This window comes from Lolium rigidum, chromosome 6 (assembly GCF_022539505.1).
Source record: "Lolium rigidum isolate FL_2022 chromosome 6, APGP_CSIRO_Lrig_0.1, whole genome shotgun sequence".
NCBI classification, from domain to species: Eukaryota; Viridiplantae; Streptophyta; class Magnoliopsida; order Poales; family Poaceae; genus Lolium; species Lolium rigidum.
Genome location: NC_061513.1, coordinates 146,205,640 through 146,224,555, shown reverse-complemented (window position 1 = coordinate 146,224,555; position 18,916 = coordinate 146,205,640). Strand labels below are relative to the sequence as shown.

Sequence of the window (18,916 nt, the reverse complement as noted above, 5' to 3'; positions counted from 1 at the left end):
TTCTTGTTGAACTGGGAACGGTCTTGTTGTGAGACTCCGCACTTGCTACGCGGGTTCGAGCATGCGTATGGTTACATTTGGGCAACCCCTGCAGGCTGTACATATTATCGATAAGCCGTGTCCGTGGTTATCGACGACTTGGAGCTGTTTAACTCGATCATAGAACAACTTACACCTTTATGTTGTTGTTAATAATTTTCTAATACCTTGCATAGTAATATAGCATTACTAAAACCAATACCTAATAAAACTTGTCAACAGTGTGAGTTCCCTTGTTAGTACTTCTTCCATTGTGAAGGGGGAATGCATCGGTTGGGTTATGTTTGCAGAGTATAGAACTGTTAGTGTTACCTATTTCTAGCACCTGTAAGTTGAGAATGTCTCTATAGGTTTTTAGTGCTTGTGCGCTGCCGCTTAATCCGACCATGTTGCCTATGACGTCCTCTTGCATCCTCTAAGTCTCATGCATGTCTCAAGTACAAAGGATGACTGGTTGACGAATGCTTATACATCTTGAAGTCTTGTTAAGTACGAACTCATACTTATTGCTGCTTTGGGACAATACCGGGCAGGTATGAAGACATGTTCGATGAAGACGGCGTTAGCAAGGTTACCCTTCCAGCTTGGCTTGGGGAGGGTTATGGACGCCACTAGTTATCTTCAGGACTCTTCGTCCAATTTGTATCTTTTCCGTACTCAGACATATTTGATCTTCTGTATGATTCGGATCTTTGAGTTGTATATTTGTATTCTTGACTCGTTGGAGACGTTGTTGTAATATATGTTTCTTATTCGCTCTATTGTAAACATGTTGTAATGTTATTGCTCGTGGTAATTCCTCTAGCATCACGTGTGTGATTGGTTGCGCACGTCGTGTCGGAGGGCGTCTTAGAATCGAGATCGTGTGGATTTCGGCGGGATCACTGGAATCCTCATGGTATCGGTTCCAGGGCATCACAACTATGCACTTGGAGTCCCAAAGTCATCACTTCGCGGAAATCTTTACCATAATAAATCATTTATCTCAGCCTCGTTTTCCAACTTCTTAAATCCTTGGAGAACATGGAGACGGCTTTGGTGTTTACTAGCTTGGTAGTGAGATCTTCTGCGCTATGGTAAGGCTTCACGAACTTGAACCTTTTGTGCAACTTCATAATGAGTAGGGTTTGCAGATCATTCCGGCTAAGGTGCCTAAACATCATTTCATTGATTGAACTAGTGTCTCGAAGGATGCATCCTATGCCATTGCCGTAGCTCGCTGCAACGGTGTCCGACAGTAACGGCTCACCATTGGCCTCGTCTACTTTGTAGACATCTTCCTTTTTCGTAGGTATCCTATCTCGGGCATGACTCTTCTTTATCCTCATCGATTATCTGCCATCGATGGTATCCTTGCCATCCCCTCCATCAGTGGCCATGTTGCCCTCCCCAGCATCGATGGTACAGTTGCCCTCCCCGGCATCGGTGTCTTGTTGCCCTCCTCAGCCCTAGTGGTCGCATCATCAGTAGTGTCATCATCATCATCTTCCTATTTGCCGCCATCATTCATCTCCTCAGCCATGACCTCGTCGTTACAGGGTTGCGACGGTTCGGATATTGTATAGTCCCAATATGATTCTTGTTGTATGAAAGCTTCTTCTTCATCTACCTGTTGAGAACACCTGGCCTTGTCGTCGTGCTTTCCAGTCGACATGTTCGCACTAATGTTAATTAAATTGTAAGTAGTTAATAACACGAAAATAAATGGAGGAATGACCTTTTCTTAAAAATAAGACCTATACAGAGTGCCAGAAATTTGCTGAAATTGAAATGAATCATCATTTCGGCAAAAAAATGGAAACTCATTTAAATTCCACGTAGAAAAAGAAATAACACAATCGCATGCCACATTGCATACCAATGACAACATTAGCAGCAACAACATGATGCTCCATTTCTCATCATCAACATAAACAATCAAATTTCGGCCGAACATTTCTTCGAGCAGTTAGAGGGCGTGGTCAACAGGAAGTGTCGGTGGTGTTTTTGGCAACGCGGGTAGATAGCGGGGTACGAGAAGGAGGAGGAGGAAGAGATCACCCTAGGCGCCGACGCGAGCAGTGGACCTCTCCAGCGGGGGCACGGTCGCTGCGAGCAGGGCCGGCGGCGGTGCGAGCTGAGCGTAGGGGAGGCACGCGGTGGAGCAAGGCGGTTGAGGCGCGAGGCGAGTAGGGGCGGCGGCGGTTCTAGGAGAGAGCAGGAAAGGCGCGGCGGAGCAAGGCGGTCGGCTGCGCGAGGCTAGGGTTTCGGTCGGAAGTGGGGAGAATTTGTCGATTCGCGCAATCTGTGTGTTCTTTAAAACCACCATATAGTAGGGCATCACCTTGGTGTCCGCTGCCACTAACTTACTGGCAGCGAGCCCTTAGGGCCGCATGCAACCAGTAATTAACTGACCGCGCACCATCAGCATCACACACGGCTAGTAACCTATGCCAAGGTTAACTAATCTTGGGTGCTTAATACTAATAGAAACCCTTTATAAGATCATTTGGGTAGTGTGTTGCGCTCTCCAGTAGGCTAGCAGGATTCGAATCATGGCTGGCTCCACTAGGTTAAGTCCCAATTTTTTGAACATTCTATTTGAAAATAGGCAAAAAAAATATAGAATAATGTATATATATATATATGTATTATTACATCATTAGTTTATCGATGATACACGATAAATAATTTAGTACTTATTTTAAAGTGAAACATATACTAATAGTTTCATCGAATGACACATCGTGTTTGTCACCATTCCACAATTGTCTACTTCTTGTTCTTTTTTTGATGATGTTGAATAATTTAGCTCCACATCATGACTTCCTCTGAACGGGATACCTTTCTTAGGTAGTGTGGTTCTGCCTCTTCTTGGAGTGTATGGTGTTTTATCATCATCTTCTATCTTTGGGTTGCCGTACTGATCACAGCCTTTCTTGTGAGCGACTACATCCATTCTGATGATGCTACTTTTTCCTATCCTTACGACAACACAGCTCACCCTAGTCAGGTCGCTTATGAAGAAGCATTGAGCCACCTGCGAGGCCAATACCCATGGTTCATTTTTCCCGGTGACGTTCGCACCAACACTCTTGGATTGGGCTAGTGGTGTACTCATGTGATGCATGTTAAATGCATACATGAACTTTGCATTTTATTGCAACATATTATCACATATTTACATCTTATATAATGTTATTACCATGTTTTATGTTGTTTTAGGGGACTTTGTATACAATCCCCTCTCCTCCAGTTCTAATTATGTTTGGCAAAAAATGCCTCTTTTTAGTGTTTTTGATATTACAAGAGCTACGGGACTCCAAAAAGGGCAAGGTCAGGGGCCACGCTTCAGAAATTTCAAGACGAACAAAATGAGAAAAAGTGGGTCACCATGAGATCAAGAGGCTGGGAAAGAGGGCCAGTGGCACGCCCACCTTCTTTGGGGGCGCCACCAGGCCTCTTTCTCGCCTCGAGCGTCCGTTCCGCTTCAGTACAACACCAACCGACTTGTTGTGCCCTAAAAACCACTATATATATATATATATATATATATATATATAGGACATATTCATGCTACACCCGGGTGTAGTTACTCCCACGTGTGTTTCACACAATCTAGGTAGTATCTATCATACCGAAGAGTATATACATGTAGTATGAAGTATATAAGAATATTTTGGTGGTATATATACTACTTTGTAGGTAGTATGTACATTTTTTTTACGTACACTATTTATTTACGTATAAATATGCATGTATTTTGTATATATAGTGCAAACTATGGGTGTATTTAATTTTTTCACCAAAGTTGGTATGGAGTATCTTAGATACAGATTGTACGAACATACTCAAACCAATAAAGTATGTTATATACTTCCGTATGGTAGTATATGAGACGTGGGTGTAGTTACACCCGGGAGTAGGAAGTATTTATCCTATATATATATATATATATATATATATATATATATATATATATAGTTCCTTATATGATTCATGGTGCCCAGGCACCATGGTGCACCAGTTAGTTTACCTATATATATATATATATATATATAAACTCTATTAGACACCCTAGGTGCAGAATAAGTAATTCTGCACCCGGGTCGGTTCATCAAGCCAGCCCGACTCTGCTTCGGGTGCGGCTCACACCGTGGCAGGCTCGAGTCGATGTATTTTTTTGGGGGTTTATTACCGAATCCCCTCCCTGGCAATCGCTCGCTCGAGCGATCGGTTTCTGTGGCGCGGAGCGCTCACGCGAAAGCGTGACTCAATTCCCTTTGTATCACGTAGTGCTTTAATTGTGTTCACATGTGTTCACACTAACAGCTTGTATTACTACTTTGCAAGTTGCATTAGCGTTCACACTTCATGCATGCACATGCATAGAGTATCTCATGGATTTGCATTTAATGAGCCAACTTTTCAAAGACTCTTTCATAAGTTGTTGCATGCATACACATAGCATCTCACTCTTTTTCTTCAAAGCACGAGTGCGACTCTCAATTCACTTTTTATAATTCCCTTTTGGGTTTTTTTCGTATGGTAATTCAGATTTAATGGGGTCCTTTTGCAATTCCCTTTTTCGGGCAAGTGGTATTTAAGGGGAAAATAACGGGTGGGAAGATCCACTTGCAAATCAAATGAACTACCACTTGCTACTCAAATTAAGTATTGTTTTAAGTTGTAATCTAACAAAAGTTGCTAAAAAAATTCTTAATGAAAATTACTTTTTAGGGTTGCTAGTTATTTATATTTACCGTTGATAAATAACGGGGCACCGGGTTGATAACTTGTAAACAAAAAAGAGTCCCTACATATTTTAAATTAAATTAAATTTGTAGGGTTGATATTTATTTATATTTACCATTGATAAATAGAGGGTCACCGAGTTGATAGCTTCTAAACTAAAAGAGAGTGGCTAAAGTATTCTAAATGAAATACTTTTTAGGGTTATTATTTATTTTTATATTTATCGTTGATAAATAACGAGACACCGGGTTGATAGCTTGTAAAATAAAAAAATGTTCGCTAAAATATTCTAAATGGAATACTTTTTTAGGGTTGGTAGTTATTTATAATTACCATTGATAAATAGCGGAGCACCGGGTTGATAACTTGTAAACTAAAAAGAGTCGCCAAAATATTCAAAATAAAATTAGATTTTTAGGGTTGGTAGTTATTTATATTTACTGTTGATAAATAACAGGACACTGGGTTGATAGCTTCTAAACTAAAAAAATCGCTAAACTCTTTCAAATAAAATTAACTTTGGGGTTGATAATTTTTTACATTTACCGTTGATCACTCAAATACGGAGGGGTTGATTATTCAGATAGAGAGGGTTGATAAATTTTAGCCCCCGAAAAAAAGTTTCTCGAAACATATCAACATGGGTGCTAGTTTTGAAGATCTCATCGAGACGGATTTATTGGTGAAACCGAATCTTAATTTGGAGTTGTCGTTTGAAAGTTAAAATGTTTTGAATTTACAAATTTGGAAATGATTTCGCTGACATCAGCAGATTCGTCTATTTGTGCATGCATGCAGAACTTTTCCCTCAATAGCCTGCACCAGGTTGATAATTTTATACATTCACCGTTGATCACTCAAGTACGGATGGGTTGATTATTCAGATAGAGAGAGTTGATAACTTTTAGCTCGAAAAAAGTTTCTCGAAACATATCAACATGAGTGCTTAGTTTTGAAGATCTCGTCGAGACGGATTTATTGGTGAAAGCGAATCTTAATTTGGAGTTGTCGTTTGAAAGTTAAAACATTTTGAATTTTCAAATTTGAAAAAGATTCCGCTGACATCAGCGGATTTGTCTTTTTGTGCATGCATGCAGAACTTTCCCTTAGTAGACTACACCAGGTTGATAATATTTTATATTTACCGTTGATCACTCAAGTACGGAGGGGTTGATTATTCAGATAGAGAGGGTTGATAACTTTTAGCCCGAAAAAAAGTTTCTCGAAACATATCAACATGGGTGCTAGTTTTGAAGATCTCGTTGAGACGGATTTATTGGTGAAAACAGATCTTAAATCGGAGTTGTCGTTTGTGAGATAAAACATTTTGAATTTACAAATTTGAAAAAGATTCCGCTGACATCAGCAGATTCGTCTATTTGTGCATGTACGTGTAACTTTCTCTCAATAACATGCACTGCAGGTTGATAATTTTATACATTTACCATTGATCACTCAAGCATCGGATGGGTTGATTATTCAGATAGAGAGAGTTGATAACTTTTAGCTCGAAAAAGTTTCTCGAAACATATCAACATGGGTGCTAGTTTTGAAGATCTCGTCGAGACGGATTTATTGGTGAAAATAGATCTTAAATCGGAGTTGTCGTTTGTGAGATAAAACATTTTAAATTTTCAAATACGGATTTAGAGTTGCTAACACGGCTTTCCCTAATTGGACTGTCGGAAACCGATCGCTCGCTTTAAACCTGGCGATCGAGCGCCAGCTAGGGCCGCCCGTTTATTACGTCGTCGGTTTTTCATATCGTGGGGATCGGGACGTGCGTTGCCCAGTCGACCGTGTTTCCAGAAACTGCCAGCACACGCTCCTCCAGCTCGACAAATCCGGCGACCACCGGCGACCCGCCGCTGCCGTCCGTAGAATCCGTGCCCCAGCGCACCCCCCCCCCCGCCCCTTTCAATGACCCCAGCTCCGCCCCTCCCTCGCCGGCAGTCTCGAATTCCAGGCGGCGCTGCTCGTGGAAAGTCCCGACGGGAGCTGCGCGTGGGGCGCTTCGTGGTGGACTACGACGCGTCCACGAGCTACTGCGCGGCGTTTTCCATGGAGAGCTTGCCGTCGCCGCGGTTCTCTCCCCATCCGGCAGGTACTCTTCCGCACTGCCGCCCCTGTTAGAGATGCAAGTACTCATCCCCCTCTCCCTCCCCGTCAGCTCCGGGCAAAATAATTTTCGAGTTGGCTCACGTATCCTCTTGCAGGGAACGAGCGGGTGGCGTACCAGGCCGTGCGAACACTCTCCGGCTTGGTGGATCCTTTAGGTGCGTTCCCGATCTGCAGCACTAGCCTATGCAGCACCACGTTTCCTTCCCTTGTTTGTTGGATACAGTTAGCAGCCATGATTTTTTTCTTCCAGATCAAATAAAGTGGTAACCTGCAAGTGGCATGATTAGTACTAGATTGACAGTTCGGTCTTTGCGTTTGGCTCTTATCTGCTCAGCTCAACTATGGGATAAGAAGACTTGATCTTGCTAGAGTGAGATCCATGTATGTTGACACTAAACCTTTATAGCCTTCTATATCTGTAGATTATTATACATGGATCTGCTCTTGTATTAGTTCAGTTTATTAGCATATGGAAAGTGAGCAGATTCTAAATCCTTTTGTTAACAGGAACGACCTGTGTGTATGCAATATTCTGAAATGTCTTCACAGATCGAGCATTTATGTTTATTCTTTTCTATGTAGAAGTCTATGCCATACACTGCCACGGTCTTTGACATTGGCAATGAGTGAATCATATATTAACATGTGGATGCCAAATTTTGTTAGGAAAACACCTCATTTTGGTAAATATAGAGCTAGCACGCACGCCAATTTATTTTACCATGTGAATCCATCTGTACATGTCTTCACGTGCGTCATACTCAATAGATTGCTTGGGTTATAAAGAATGAAATCATATGGCAGTCTCGGTACGTATTGTATCGATCCAGTTATTCAGGATTGGAAGTTTATATTTGAATTTTGTAGTTCAGGAGTAGCCAACTCCCAGGTGTTGGTGTATTTAAATATTTTATCGATGCAGTACTATAATTTTTCTGTTCCACAGCTAAAAGAGGTTTTGTTATTGCCGTAAGCTTATTCATGTCGAGTTCCTTGTCAAGTTTACTTCAATACGCCTAATAATTCTTCAGGAACCTGACAAGAATTGAGAGATGGAAGACGATGTATACAAGGGACATGGAGACAAAGAGAAAGTATCTAGAGGCATTGTTGGCAGAAGAGAAAATTTCAGTGTTTGTGTTCATGTTGTAATTGTCCTGCTGCCCCCTGAGGTGAGCTCAAGCCGTGTTTCAGTTTTAAATTTGCGGTTTCATGATCTAGTATTGATTTGCTTGCATCGCTACGAACCTAGAGTTCCAAAGTTATTCGTTTCAGAAATATATGCCCTACATCATATTTTAGCAGTCAAGGTAAATCTTTCCAGTAACTAGTTGACTCTTGGTTAGATCATCCGGTCAACATAGCTGAAAGAAAGTTCAGTTAGATTAATAATCAGGTTCTGATTTCATTGATGGTACTATTGAAAAACAAGTTGCAGCTTTGTATTTCAAGCGGAAAGAAGAGTTCACAAAACACGGTGGAAGTACTTATTCAAGAATTTGTTTCTCTCCAATCAATTGTTTTTCTTCCCTTGCCTGGTAGGTTAAAGTAATGCTTGGGATTCAAATCTTAGATCCGTAGAAGCATCTAAGAATCACTGACAAAATCTATGTTAATAGGATTCTGGTAATTCTTACGCCAGGCCAAAAATTTGATGCGGGTACTTCTTATGTTACATTTTTTATGGGAACATAAGACCATGACAATATTTCTTACATGGTGCTATTTTACAGTACATTAGACCAATGCATCCTTTTTTTCCTGTCCACAAAGATTCGCTTCCTCTTCCTAACAATTGGTCAAGATAACTGAAAGGAGTTTCGAATATGAGGTTAACTAAAATCTAGTAATTTCTGCCATGGTGCCATCAAACAGAAAGTTGGAGCTTCGAATGGCAAGTGGGAGTACACATTAGGGGATTAGAAATTAGTCTTGTTTTCTTTTGAAAGGTTCCACAACTCATATTCACGGGAAAAGGGTTTTCTGTTCTTTCATCCATTGCCTCTGTTTCTCAGTGGCTGTTTCCCTTATTGAGCGAAAGGGAGATGATATAACAAGTGTTCATGTTGTAGACTTGTGTAGTTGTGTGGCCTGAGCTCAAGCCTGAATCCAGCGAGCCTTTTTGAGCGAAGGTTATGTTATTGTTTTCATTTGCTAATTTATGTGTAGCCTCTCAAGATTATCTGCTCATTTATTAGGATAATAAGCTTATAATTAATTACTGGAATTCTGAAGCCAGATGTATGTGTCTTCACGTGCGTCACAGTCCATAGATTGTTTGGGTTATAAAGGACGAAATCATGTGGCAGTCTTTGTATATATTTTGCCGATCCATTTATTCCGGATTGGTAGCTTAAATTCTGAGTTTTGAAGTTCAGGAGTAGCTAGCTCCCATGTGTGGGTGTATTTAATATTTTGTTAATACTAGCATATGGCAGACTAGGTGTCCCTTTTTAAATAATATAGAGGTGCAGTTTCTGCATCTTGTAATTTTAATTATGTATTCTTTATTATCTTTCTTTCTCAGGTGTTCAACGCGTTCAATGCTAGGAAACTCAATGAGCTGAATATATTAAGGTTATTACAGGAAACCACCTCTTCGTGTCCATTGTGGAGATAACGATTGTTCTCTAGGTAAAGAAATAGCACTACTATAATTTTTCTATTCCACAGCTGAAGAGGTCTATGTTTCTGTCATAATCTTATTCCTCTGTATGCAGGCTCTAATCATGGAGCTCCTTGGCAAGTTCACTTCAGTAGTCATGCTAAGTTGGCAGTGGCAGCTGTGGTTAATACCAATTGGTCTTGCTCTTTTCTAGGTAAAATCCTCCTCTGCTCTTTCTATAATGAAGAAGATAAATTTTGTCACCGCAACATTTTATAAAATCTTCTACTTATATAAGATACATTAGGTACATGATGTGTTATATTTTTCCTGTCACTGTCTTCCCCTCGACCGAACATCAAATGAAGTGATATAAAGTTGGTATCGACGACATTATATTGTTCCATTTTTTAAGGCTTTATCATGCCTCATGCATGAGCTATAATTATCTCTGATTTTTCGGTCTGGTGCCGGAGGTGCACTACAGTGGTCGATACAGGAAGCTCCTGTCTCCACTGACGACTTCAGCTCTCCACTGCTAGAGGCCCCTATGCTCTTAGGGCTACTACAATAGCAGCGGATTTGTGCCGGCTATTAGCTCCTCGAACAATTAACTCCAGTACTTCTTCCTGGAGGACTAGCTGGCCGCGACAAAGCGCCGGAGAAAATGCTAGTGTTTGTGTTAGTTAGGTGTGTTCTTTGCCCATTTTTATTTACCTTATCTTACAATTCATTAGTTGCTGACACAAATTTGGAACATATTACTGAACAAATAATCTGACGGGTCCTACTTTCTTATGGAGCATTCAGTTTTATTGTCCATTTGGCATTTTTTGTAACAAACCTACAACTGGAAAGATAATGCTGGTGAGCATTCGAGTTCAAGACTGATCAGAAGCAACCGATCTGAGGGGCTTCTCATATGTCATGCTAGCCCCAACAAGGTGCTGATGAGGTGGCGTTCAGCACCGTGCTTGCTGGTAGGATGGAAATGAACCAGCAAAACGTCGTGCAGTGGAATTAATACAACAAAAAATATTTACGCTGAGTCATGTACATGTTTGATGACTAATTCCTTCATTTTAGATAGGCATGTTAGGCCTTTCTCGTATTTATTCTACGTAACATGAATATATGCCCGTCAATCTTACATCGTGTAGTCATGCAATGTAAATATTTGGCCAACAGTTAGGTGCTCATGAATAAATGTGCCAATGACAAAATGCAGCTCGTCGCTTTGCTTAATGTTGTAAATGTTGATGAACATCTCCCATTCACCTTCAACGTAATATTTTCCACCCTCCTTTTGGATATCAAATTCATACCACTCATGGGTTGGTTCCACTTCCAATTTCCATTCGCTTCTGAAACGGCGAATGAAGTGCTCCCCTAGCATGCAAGGTAACACCTACACATTTATAATTGATATCAGAGTAGGCTACTGATAAAACATTGTGGACAATAAATATTACGGCTTACCATGCGAGTCTTGAACTCTCCTAATATTGTAAGTTCATTGTTGTAGCCCAGTGAGAAGTCCTCAGCGCATACATCCTTTGGATAGTTATAAACATTGCATCTTGAATCGGGATTGTTGCCATTCTGAATGATATGAATAAGCCTGTGTTAAACTTCTATTTATATCATTATGTTTGGAGTCCTTTGCATTTCTAACCACATAAATCCTACGTTCGATCCGTGGTTTCGGATTCACCATGACCGAAAACTCATACCGACGTGTTCGGAACTACTCGAAAAGCGGTTTTGGTCTTTTACACGCTAAAAATATGCTCTATAATTAGCTTACATAGTTCTTGCCATTCAAAAATGATATCTTAAAAGTAGATTTTTTTGTTAACTCCAACTTTTTTACTCATTCCTTGCCAATTAAAAAATAGCTAAATATTTGTCCTACTATAATTACACCGATTGATTCTAGAAAATACGTTTTCTCATAGTTCTCGGGCCTAGGTTTAATTTTTCTTTTACATCACATGCACATTAATTTCGAATTGTGGATGCTATTTGAATGCAAAAAAAAAAAATTGAGTCACTGGGCTATAGGATGAATACTATATTTTTTGATTACGTATACACATGGACATAACTTTGTTACATCACATGCATGCTCGTTGGCTGGCGGACCAAACTTTGGAAAAAGATACGTCGGCCATAACTTTATTACGTTGCATGCGGTTATATTCAGTCACTCCTTCGGCGGCCACGCGCGACGTGCGGACAAGATTTTATTACGTCGCAACACTGCAGTTTATACGTTGCGCGCGAGGGTCGTTCGGGTCTGGCTCGTCGGACGGGCGGGGTGCAGAATAATATTCTGCCCCCAGGGAGTCAAATAGCGCGTCTATATATATATATATATATATATATATATATATATATATATATATATATATATATATATATATATATATATATATATATATATATATATATATATATATATATATATATATATATATATATATATATATATATATAGGGAAACTCTATTAGACACCTAGGGAGCAGAATTACTTATTCTACACCGGGTCTATTGCATCAAACCTAGCCACATGGTTCGGCGCACAGCTCGTCCGCGAACGGTCCCACCACAAGCAATGTAATTTTCATTTTTCTTTTTATATTGCCGGTTTATTTTTCCACCGCTATTGTTAGCCCACGGTCAGATCAAGGTAATCGTGCGCGGCCGGCGGTTTTGGAAATTGGGCGAGCGAACGCGAGTGGCGATTGCGGGCCGCGGCGAGCCGCGGGCTGCGAGCGGCTATAGCCGGGAATAGAGGCCGGCGGTTCGTGGCAAGCGGGTGACCTCGGCCGGCGCGCGTCGCTGCGGGCGGCTCCGTGCGCCGTGCGGCTCGGCGCGGGTGGCCTCGTCTCGGCCGCGGCGGGCGCCGCCTTAGGGATTTGCGGGGGCGAGTGGCGTGGTTTGGGCAGGGCGGCGGGTGGACTCGGCGGTGTACGGCGTGAGTGGATTCGTGCGAGAAGAGCGATTCTTTTTTCTCTCGCCGGTGTGCTTCTACTGCTACCACGGTATGAGGAATCCTCTAGCAAAATCACTCCTCTTTGCACGATTTGTTTTTCAATTTTGTCGGACAATTTCCTGGAGCAGGATTCTATCGGAAGGAGTCCACACCAAGCCGGGAACCAACGCGGGCGGCTGGAGAACCAACGCCTCGTATGTCTCTCGGGGCCTCATCGCCCGCCTGGAATCGAGTATGGACACCTCACCTCGATCTCAATCTTCATGAGCACCCACTGTTCTCGACCTCCACTAGTCGCTGAAATCAACCATCGCTCGTGTACACGAGTTTCCCCAAACCTGCAGTTCCCGTCTAAATTCCATGACCTCTAGATGTCCCCCCAAATCTCTGCGCACTCACATTGCAGCTCAGCACGTAATTTATTGGTTTAGTTTTTATTAGCCAAATATTTATGGAGGTGCGAATTCGAGTTTGATTTATTTCAATTGCATAGAGCTAGACTACTACTGATCCTCACACCGAGCCTGTCAGACTTTCCTGCATTTTTTTGTTTAGCCTGCACTCAAACCTGGAGTAATCTTGTATGGAATTTTTTTGATTGCTGATTCAGGTTATTGGTTTTTATTTTTCTGAAACATAAACGAGATAATAATGTGCTATTTTGGTGCGTACTCATGGAATTGTAGCTTCGTAGATGCGAATGTGCTATTTTTTTGCAGACTATGCAACAGACTTGGAGACGAAGAGAAAGAATCTAGAGGTAATTTTGCGCTGACAAAAAAATGTCAGTGTTTGTGTTCATGTTGTAGCTAGGCTGTTGTCACCTAAGGTGAGCTCAAGTCTAAATCATGCGATTTTTTTAGTTCAGGAATTTTTGCGATATTTAATTTAGGTTTCGGTGTTCTAATATTGATAATTGATAGGGTGGATTAGAACTCTGCAAGTTATAATGATTCAGGGACTGCCATAACTACAATTGTGAGTGATCATGTGTAGGTAGATTCAGCTTGCAAGACTTCATGTTCATATCCTCCCCGGCCACCGGAGTAATGACCTAGAGCCCTGCTCCAGCCGCTCCCTCGCCACTAGCACTGCTCCGGCCACCCCCACTATTTTCTTTCGTTGCTGGCGTCCGATGAGCCCCGCATCCCTCCATCGTCGACACAAATAAATCCCTCCATCAGCTACTTGGTGGGCTTAGACGGCAAGGTTTGCCGCTGTTGTTATTCACTTATATCATCAGAATTTTTGGTTGAAACCATACTCAGTTTAGGTAGATTTGTGTAGCTATTATTAGTCTACAGCCTCTGGTACTCACTTCATGAGGTAAATTAGCTGATTTAGAAATTTTTTTACGATGACCTCAAAAGCTCGTTTTTACATGATGCCGGTCAACAGTATCTCACAGCGTCGAAGTTTCAAACAGGTTTAATAAAAAAAAATACTGAAATTTATGGAAAATTGCGTTGTGAATCATGTTATTGCTGCTCAAACTAATGTTCATACTTGATTTGAGTTTACCATCTTTTGGTTAAAACCACAATCCTTTTATGTTCCATATTTTCGCAATTGGTACCATCAATAGGGCTCCTTAATTACTAATGGTTGTGCTTTCAGCCACATTTTTCTGGATATTTTGTTATTTGTGGCATCGAGCTGTGCCGTAATAATTGTTTGTGATTTAAATCATCCCAACTGTGGTGAGAGGCTGTTTCGGAGATGTAATTTCCATTGTTTCATCATGTAGCTGCGCCGGTGTGCTTCTTTACTGATTTCAGTGGTATGCAACCCTTGATTGGCGCTGGCTGCTCCTTAATTTCCCCCCGGTATTCTTCGAGCACCGCCCTATTTCTACCAATTTGGATGAGTAAGTGCCAGTCTTTTCTTTCCCATTGTTCATCATTTCTGGTTTGCAATTGTTCAGTTTTACTCGCCATAATATTATTGTAAAAAATGAAGCTTGTGATAGTTTTCTCTTTTGCATTCGTTCTTAGTTGTTGGCTGCAATGGCATCTCCAATCTAGTGCTAGTGGGCGTGCTAGGTTCTATGCGAAAATACGTAATTAAAATATGAATTGTTATTATGAAATGCGTACTGGTTTTGAATTCAAATCCAGCGTGGTTATTTAAATGATTGTAGTCATATTTTCATATGATGTAGGAGCTCTGATGTAGGATTTGTAATTATTTCTTTGCGTCACTTTACTTGTATAATTTACAGCTCCCCTATTTACATTCTCGTGCGTTTGACGAGGTGCCAAATCACCATAGACATGGCACTGAAATGTTGGCACATCAGCAGGAGAGCCTCCAGCTGTTGTTTGATGGAGTCGAGGTACTTGTGCTCTTTTTCCATACCTCACCTTCAACATTTTTTCACACTCGTAGACTTGAGGGCATTGATTTCTTCTTACCCTTGTTGAACATGTCGACAACATAGCTGAAAACATTTCTTTTAAGTTCGTCCCTGCCTTGCATAGCTTTCTCATATAAACTAAAAAATACATTTTTTGTCATACAAACCGTGTAAGTATGTTAGGTATATTTACCAGCAAAGCTGGATATTTTTTTAGTACCTAGAACTATCAGAAATGCTTAAGCGGCAGTTCATGTGTAATGCCAATTTATCACCGACATAACTAGCTAATTGTGCAATGCTTCTGTTTGCGAATAACATTAGGCGACCCGGCTACATATATTTAAACAACAAATATAAATATATTAATATCATCCTTGTTTTCAGTAACCCATAGCCATTCGTTTTTTTTTGCACGCAGTGTGATGTTTGTGTCAAGAAGACCACCACCAAGATTAGTAGGCGAAAGGAGAACCAGTACAGAGCTGAAGATCTCTCCTACCTCATCTTCCATGATTTGAACGATATAAGGCCTTCACCTGAAGTTCAGGCCCATGTTAACCCATCTGTAAAAATTGCTTTGAAGTTCCACTTGTGCATCCTCTCCCAAAAAACAAAGTTGCACTTCTGTATATAGCCAAATATTTCTATTCTAGTGCCCACGTACATGTAATGTTTTTGCTTATGAATGTGTCTTTTTATTGGTGTCGTCCAACCAAACATATCCTGAAATGTCCGTGGTGCTTGAATGATGCATGGCTTGTATGCTACCTTCTGTAATTCAACATGTTATGTCCACTGTGTACCATTTTTTTATGTGGTCTGTCCTTTATGTGTAACAACATATTATCTTTGAAAGTTCTGTGTTTCGTGTCAGATATCATATTTCATATGTTGGTCATTTTTAGCACACTTATCTCTACCTAGCAGATTAAAAATATTCTAGACACCGAAAATTTATTTGAAACTGAAGGCTACTACTGGCAGAAGTGGTAACGGATGGAGACTGCTGCTTCCACGAAATTTCGTTTTCTGAAAACAATTTAGGGTGTGGTGATGAAGGGCCATTGGTTTTCCTTGCATGAGAAGAGGACTTCTGAATGCACCAAAGTAAAATTTTCAGGTGAAGTCCGAGGAGAGGAAGCTCCCAGTAAATCTTTAGTGTGGGTATGGAACTGACTTTTGAGCCCCTGTCCCTGTATTTTCGTGACCTGTACAAACTCTGGCCAAGCAATAATAATTAGCTTAGTGGTAACCAGAAGTATATGCGTCAATGCATACGTTTGATCGGCATATATGCGCGGTGGCAAAGCTCGATTGTGATGCCCAGATGCAATTTTCAGTTTGCTACCGTAAGGAGATGATACTCTTTTCTTTACCTCACGTGCAAAAGCTCCAAGCGTCATAAAAAAAAAGGCTGGAAGCCTATGCGGTTGCGGGGCTGATCGCTTGTAACTTACGATGGTACGCCGTACGCGCTATTTTTTTACGTCGGCTGGTGCGCGCGTGGGAGCGAGCCGGTGCAGCGCTCCGCGGGATGGATGGAACGGCTCGTGTAGATCGGCCCGGGTGCAGAATAATATTCTGCTCCCTGGGTGTCAAATAGCGCGTCTCTATATATATATATATATATATATATATATATATATATATATATATATATATATATATATATATATATATATATATATATATGAACCCCAAGGGTTTCGTCGAGACTAAGGCAGCGGAGATAAAAAAAACACATAAAAGAGAGTCAGAAGGCCGCCGCCAGCGGAGATCGGAGGGGGGAAACGCTGCCGGAATCACCTCCAGTGGACTCCACCCCCCCTCTGGTGAGGGCATCATCAGCATCTTCATCATCTCCATCACCATATACATCAGCACCATCTTCACCTACCCCTTGTAATATCTCGGCAAACATGATGTGTGAGGCAATATATTGTTTTCCCATGATCTATTGTATCTCTATGTCGATGTTTGAGTAGTGACTTTGTTCATGGAAATTGTGAGATAGTTTGTGATGGTTGCATATAAGTATTTGTTCTCTTCTATGATGATTTTTTACTGATATATGAGTGCACACATATGTTTGGGGATGCATAAGGTTGTCACCGTTGCATGTTGATAGGATGAGGGACAGATGGAGCTGACAGAAACCAATGTCCCAATTCTTAGATGCATGTAGTATTACCATGGTTAATCAAACGGGGGGTTTTACTATGGGGACATTTAAACTTACAACGGTGGTTGGACTTTATGTCTTAATAATTCCTATGTTTGCTCATACCTATGGCATTAGGATCAATTACTAGGGGTGTATTCGCGCATATCCATGGATGCACCTATCTATGGCTCGTCAATAAAAAGACTATCTTTGTGTTTCACTAATTATGACAACCACACAGATGAAGTAGAAATTTGCTAGAACATGTACTCCCTTGAGTTACTCAATTCCACTTCCCTTCCCTTCATCTTACTTTACTTTATTGCACTTTATTTGCCTTGCATTTTAATTTCAGAACATGTAGTTTCTTAGTAAAAACCTCTTCACACACACACACACCATAGATCCTAGCTTTGCATAAAAGGTCATATAAGTGGGTTATAGGGCTTTAGAGAATAGCTAGTTTACCTTCAGCTCTTCATGGGTTTGACACTCAAATAATTATCGAATTGTACTGCGGTGATCCCCTGTACTTGGGGGTTATCAACATGGTAGTGAAATATTTGTATTCTTTAACGATGTTCTCAGCCCACCTGACATGGAACATCGACACCTTCTCTCCAACGTAGCTCAACTCCCGAATCTCCTCGATCCTTCCGTAGTGTCTATCATTTTTGTTACGGGTGTAGGATTCCATCGTTACCCCTGAGTTCTGATGATCACTATTTTTTATTTATCCGCTGTGTAGAATGTGCACTAGTTGATATCGTATGCTTGATAAGACGTGAGGTTGAGCGCTAGTCCATGTGACATGGTGAATAAGAGTTTTCCTTCCTTATAAGTCATTGGCGGGGGATTAGCTAGACGTCACTCTTTGAACCAATGCAAGATAGATGAGTTGTGCTTTTTGATTATATCTCCTCCGTCTTCTCCTGCCCCAGGTCACAATACTTATTGGAAATCGTGGTTTTGTGCTATGTCAACCAATGATCAACAATCCCAAAGTGTCGCAACGCTACTAAGTTTGCTTTGTCAAAGTCGACGACTCAACTAGACTGGCTGACATATGCATTTCCCTCTAGCCAGTTTTGTGACCTACTCCAGCAAGCCTGCCAAGGTGCTTGTTGAAAAGCAAGCCAATAGGGTCCTTTATGCTTAGATAATTCATGCAGAAAGAGTTGCACTCTTCCGTTAGAAATCCCTGGATAAGGCTTCCATCCGGACGAGTCCTGTTACAAATTTATCCTCTGGTAACCCCATTCATCCTTTCGAACGGTATCATGTTGTGCAGAAATGTTGGCCCAAGATTGGTGATATCATCCACGATATAAATCAACAAATGCACCATAATGTCAAAGAATGCATGCGAGAAGTAAATCTCTAGCTCGCGTAGTACGACAATGATCTCTTCATGTATCCTTGCGAGTTTCTTCTAGGTGATCGACTTTTGAGTGATGACGTCGACAAAGTTACACATGCTAATAAGTGGTTCATGGATGTGCGTGTCCATTATCCCTCGCATAGCAACCGTAAGGACCCACGTCATCATCACGTGACAGTCATGAGACTTCATGCCACTGAAATTTTGTTTCTTCGGGTCTAGATATCTGCTTATCTTCCCTGAGTAACCGGGACTAACTTTGACTCCCGGAAGGCACTTGTAAAATTGATCGATCTCATACTGAGTTACAGTGAAGTAGGAAGGGGGCAGTAATAGTAATTCCGCATAACCTTTTTGCCCTTATGACCTTCCATCTCCTACTAATCCGAATCATTTTGAGTGTGTCTTCCATGAAGCTCTTTCCTGATATTCTGCTTTATGATATCGTTTCTTGCTTTCGTCCCATCTTTGGTTCTCTCCGGCATGTTGAGCAGAGTGTCAAGCAAACTATCGC

At 41.1% G+C, this 18,916-nt stretch overlaps 1 protein-coding gene and 1 long non-coding RNA gene across 4 annotated transcripts; both read left to right on the top strand.

Moving 5' to 3' along the window:
- The first annotated feature begins 6,831 nt into the window (after positions 1–6,831).
- LOC124667946 lies at positions 6,832–11,811 on the top strand. Of its 3 annotated transcripts, none has more exons than XR_006991494.1 (5): positions 6,832–6,877; positions 6,990–7,049; positions 7,229–7,275; positions 7,926–9,528; positions 9,615–11,811. It is a non-coding gene; the product is annotated as an uncharacterized LOC124667946 (long non-coding RNA). The 3 variants fall into 3 exon arrangements; XR_006991493.1 differs by having other exon boundaries at positions 6,856–6,877; positions 7,145–7,275; XR_006991495.1 differs by lacking the exon at positions 7,229–7,275 and having other exon boundaries at positions 6,848–6,877.
- Positions 11,812–13,661: 1,850 nt separating this feature from the next.
- On the top strand, positions 13,662–15,574 carry LOC124668359. Its single transcript, XM_047205520.1, has 4 exons — positions 13,662–13,707; positions 14,246–14,324; positions 14,770–14,833; positions 15,276–15,574. Exons 2-4 carry the CDS (start codon positions 14,281–14,283, stop codon positions 15,489–15,491), a joined length of 324 nt encoding a protein of 107 aa, XP_047061476.1. The 5' UTR covers positions 13,662–13,707; positions 14,246–14,280; the 3' UTR covers positions 15,492–15,574.
- Positions 15,575–18,916: the final 3,342 nt, after the last annotated feature.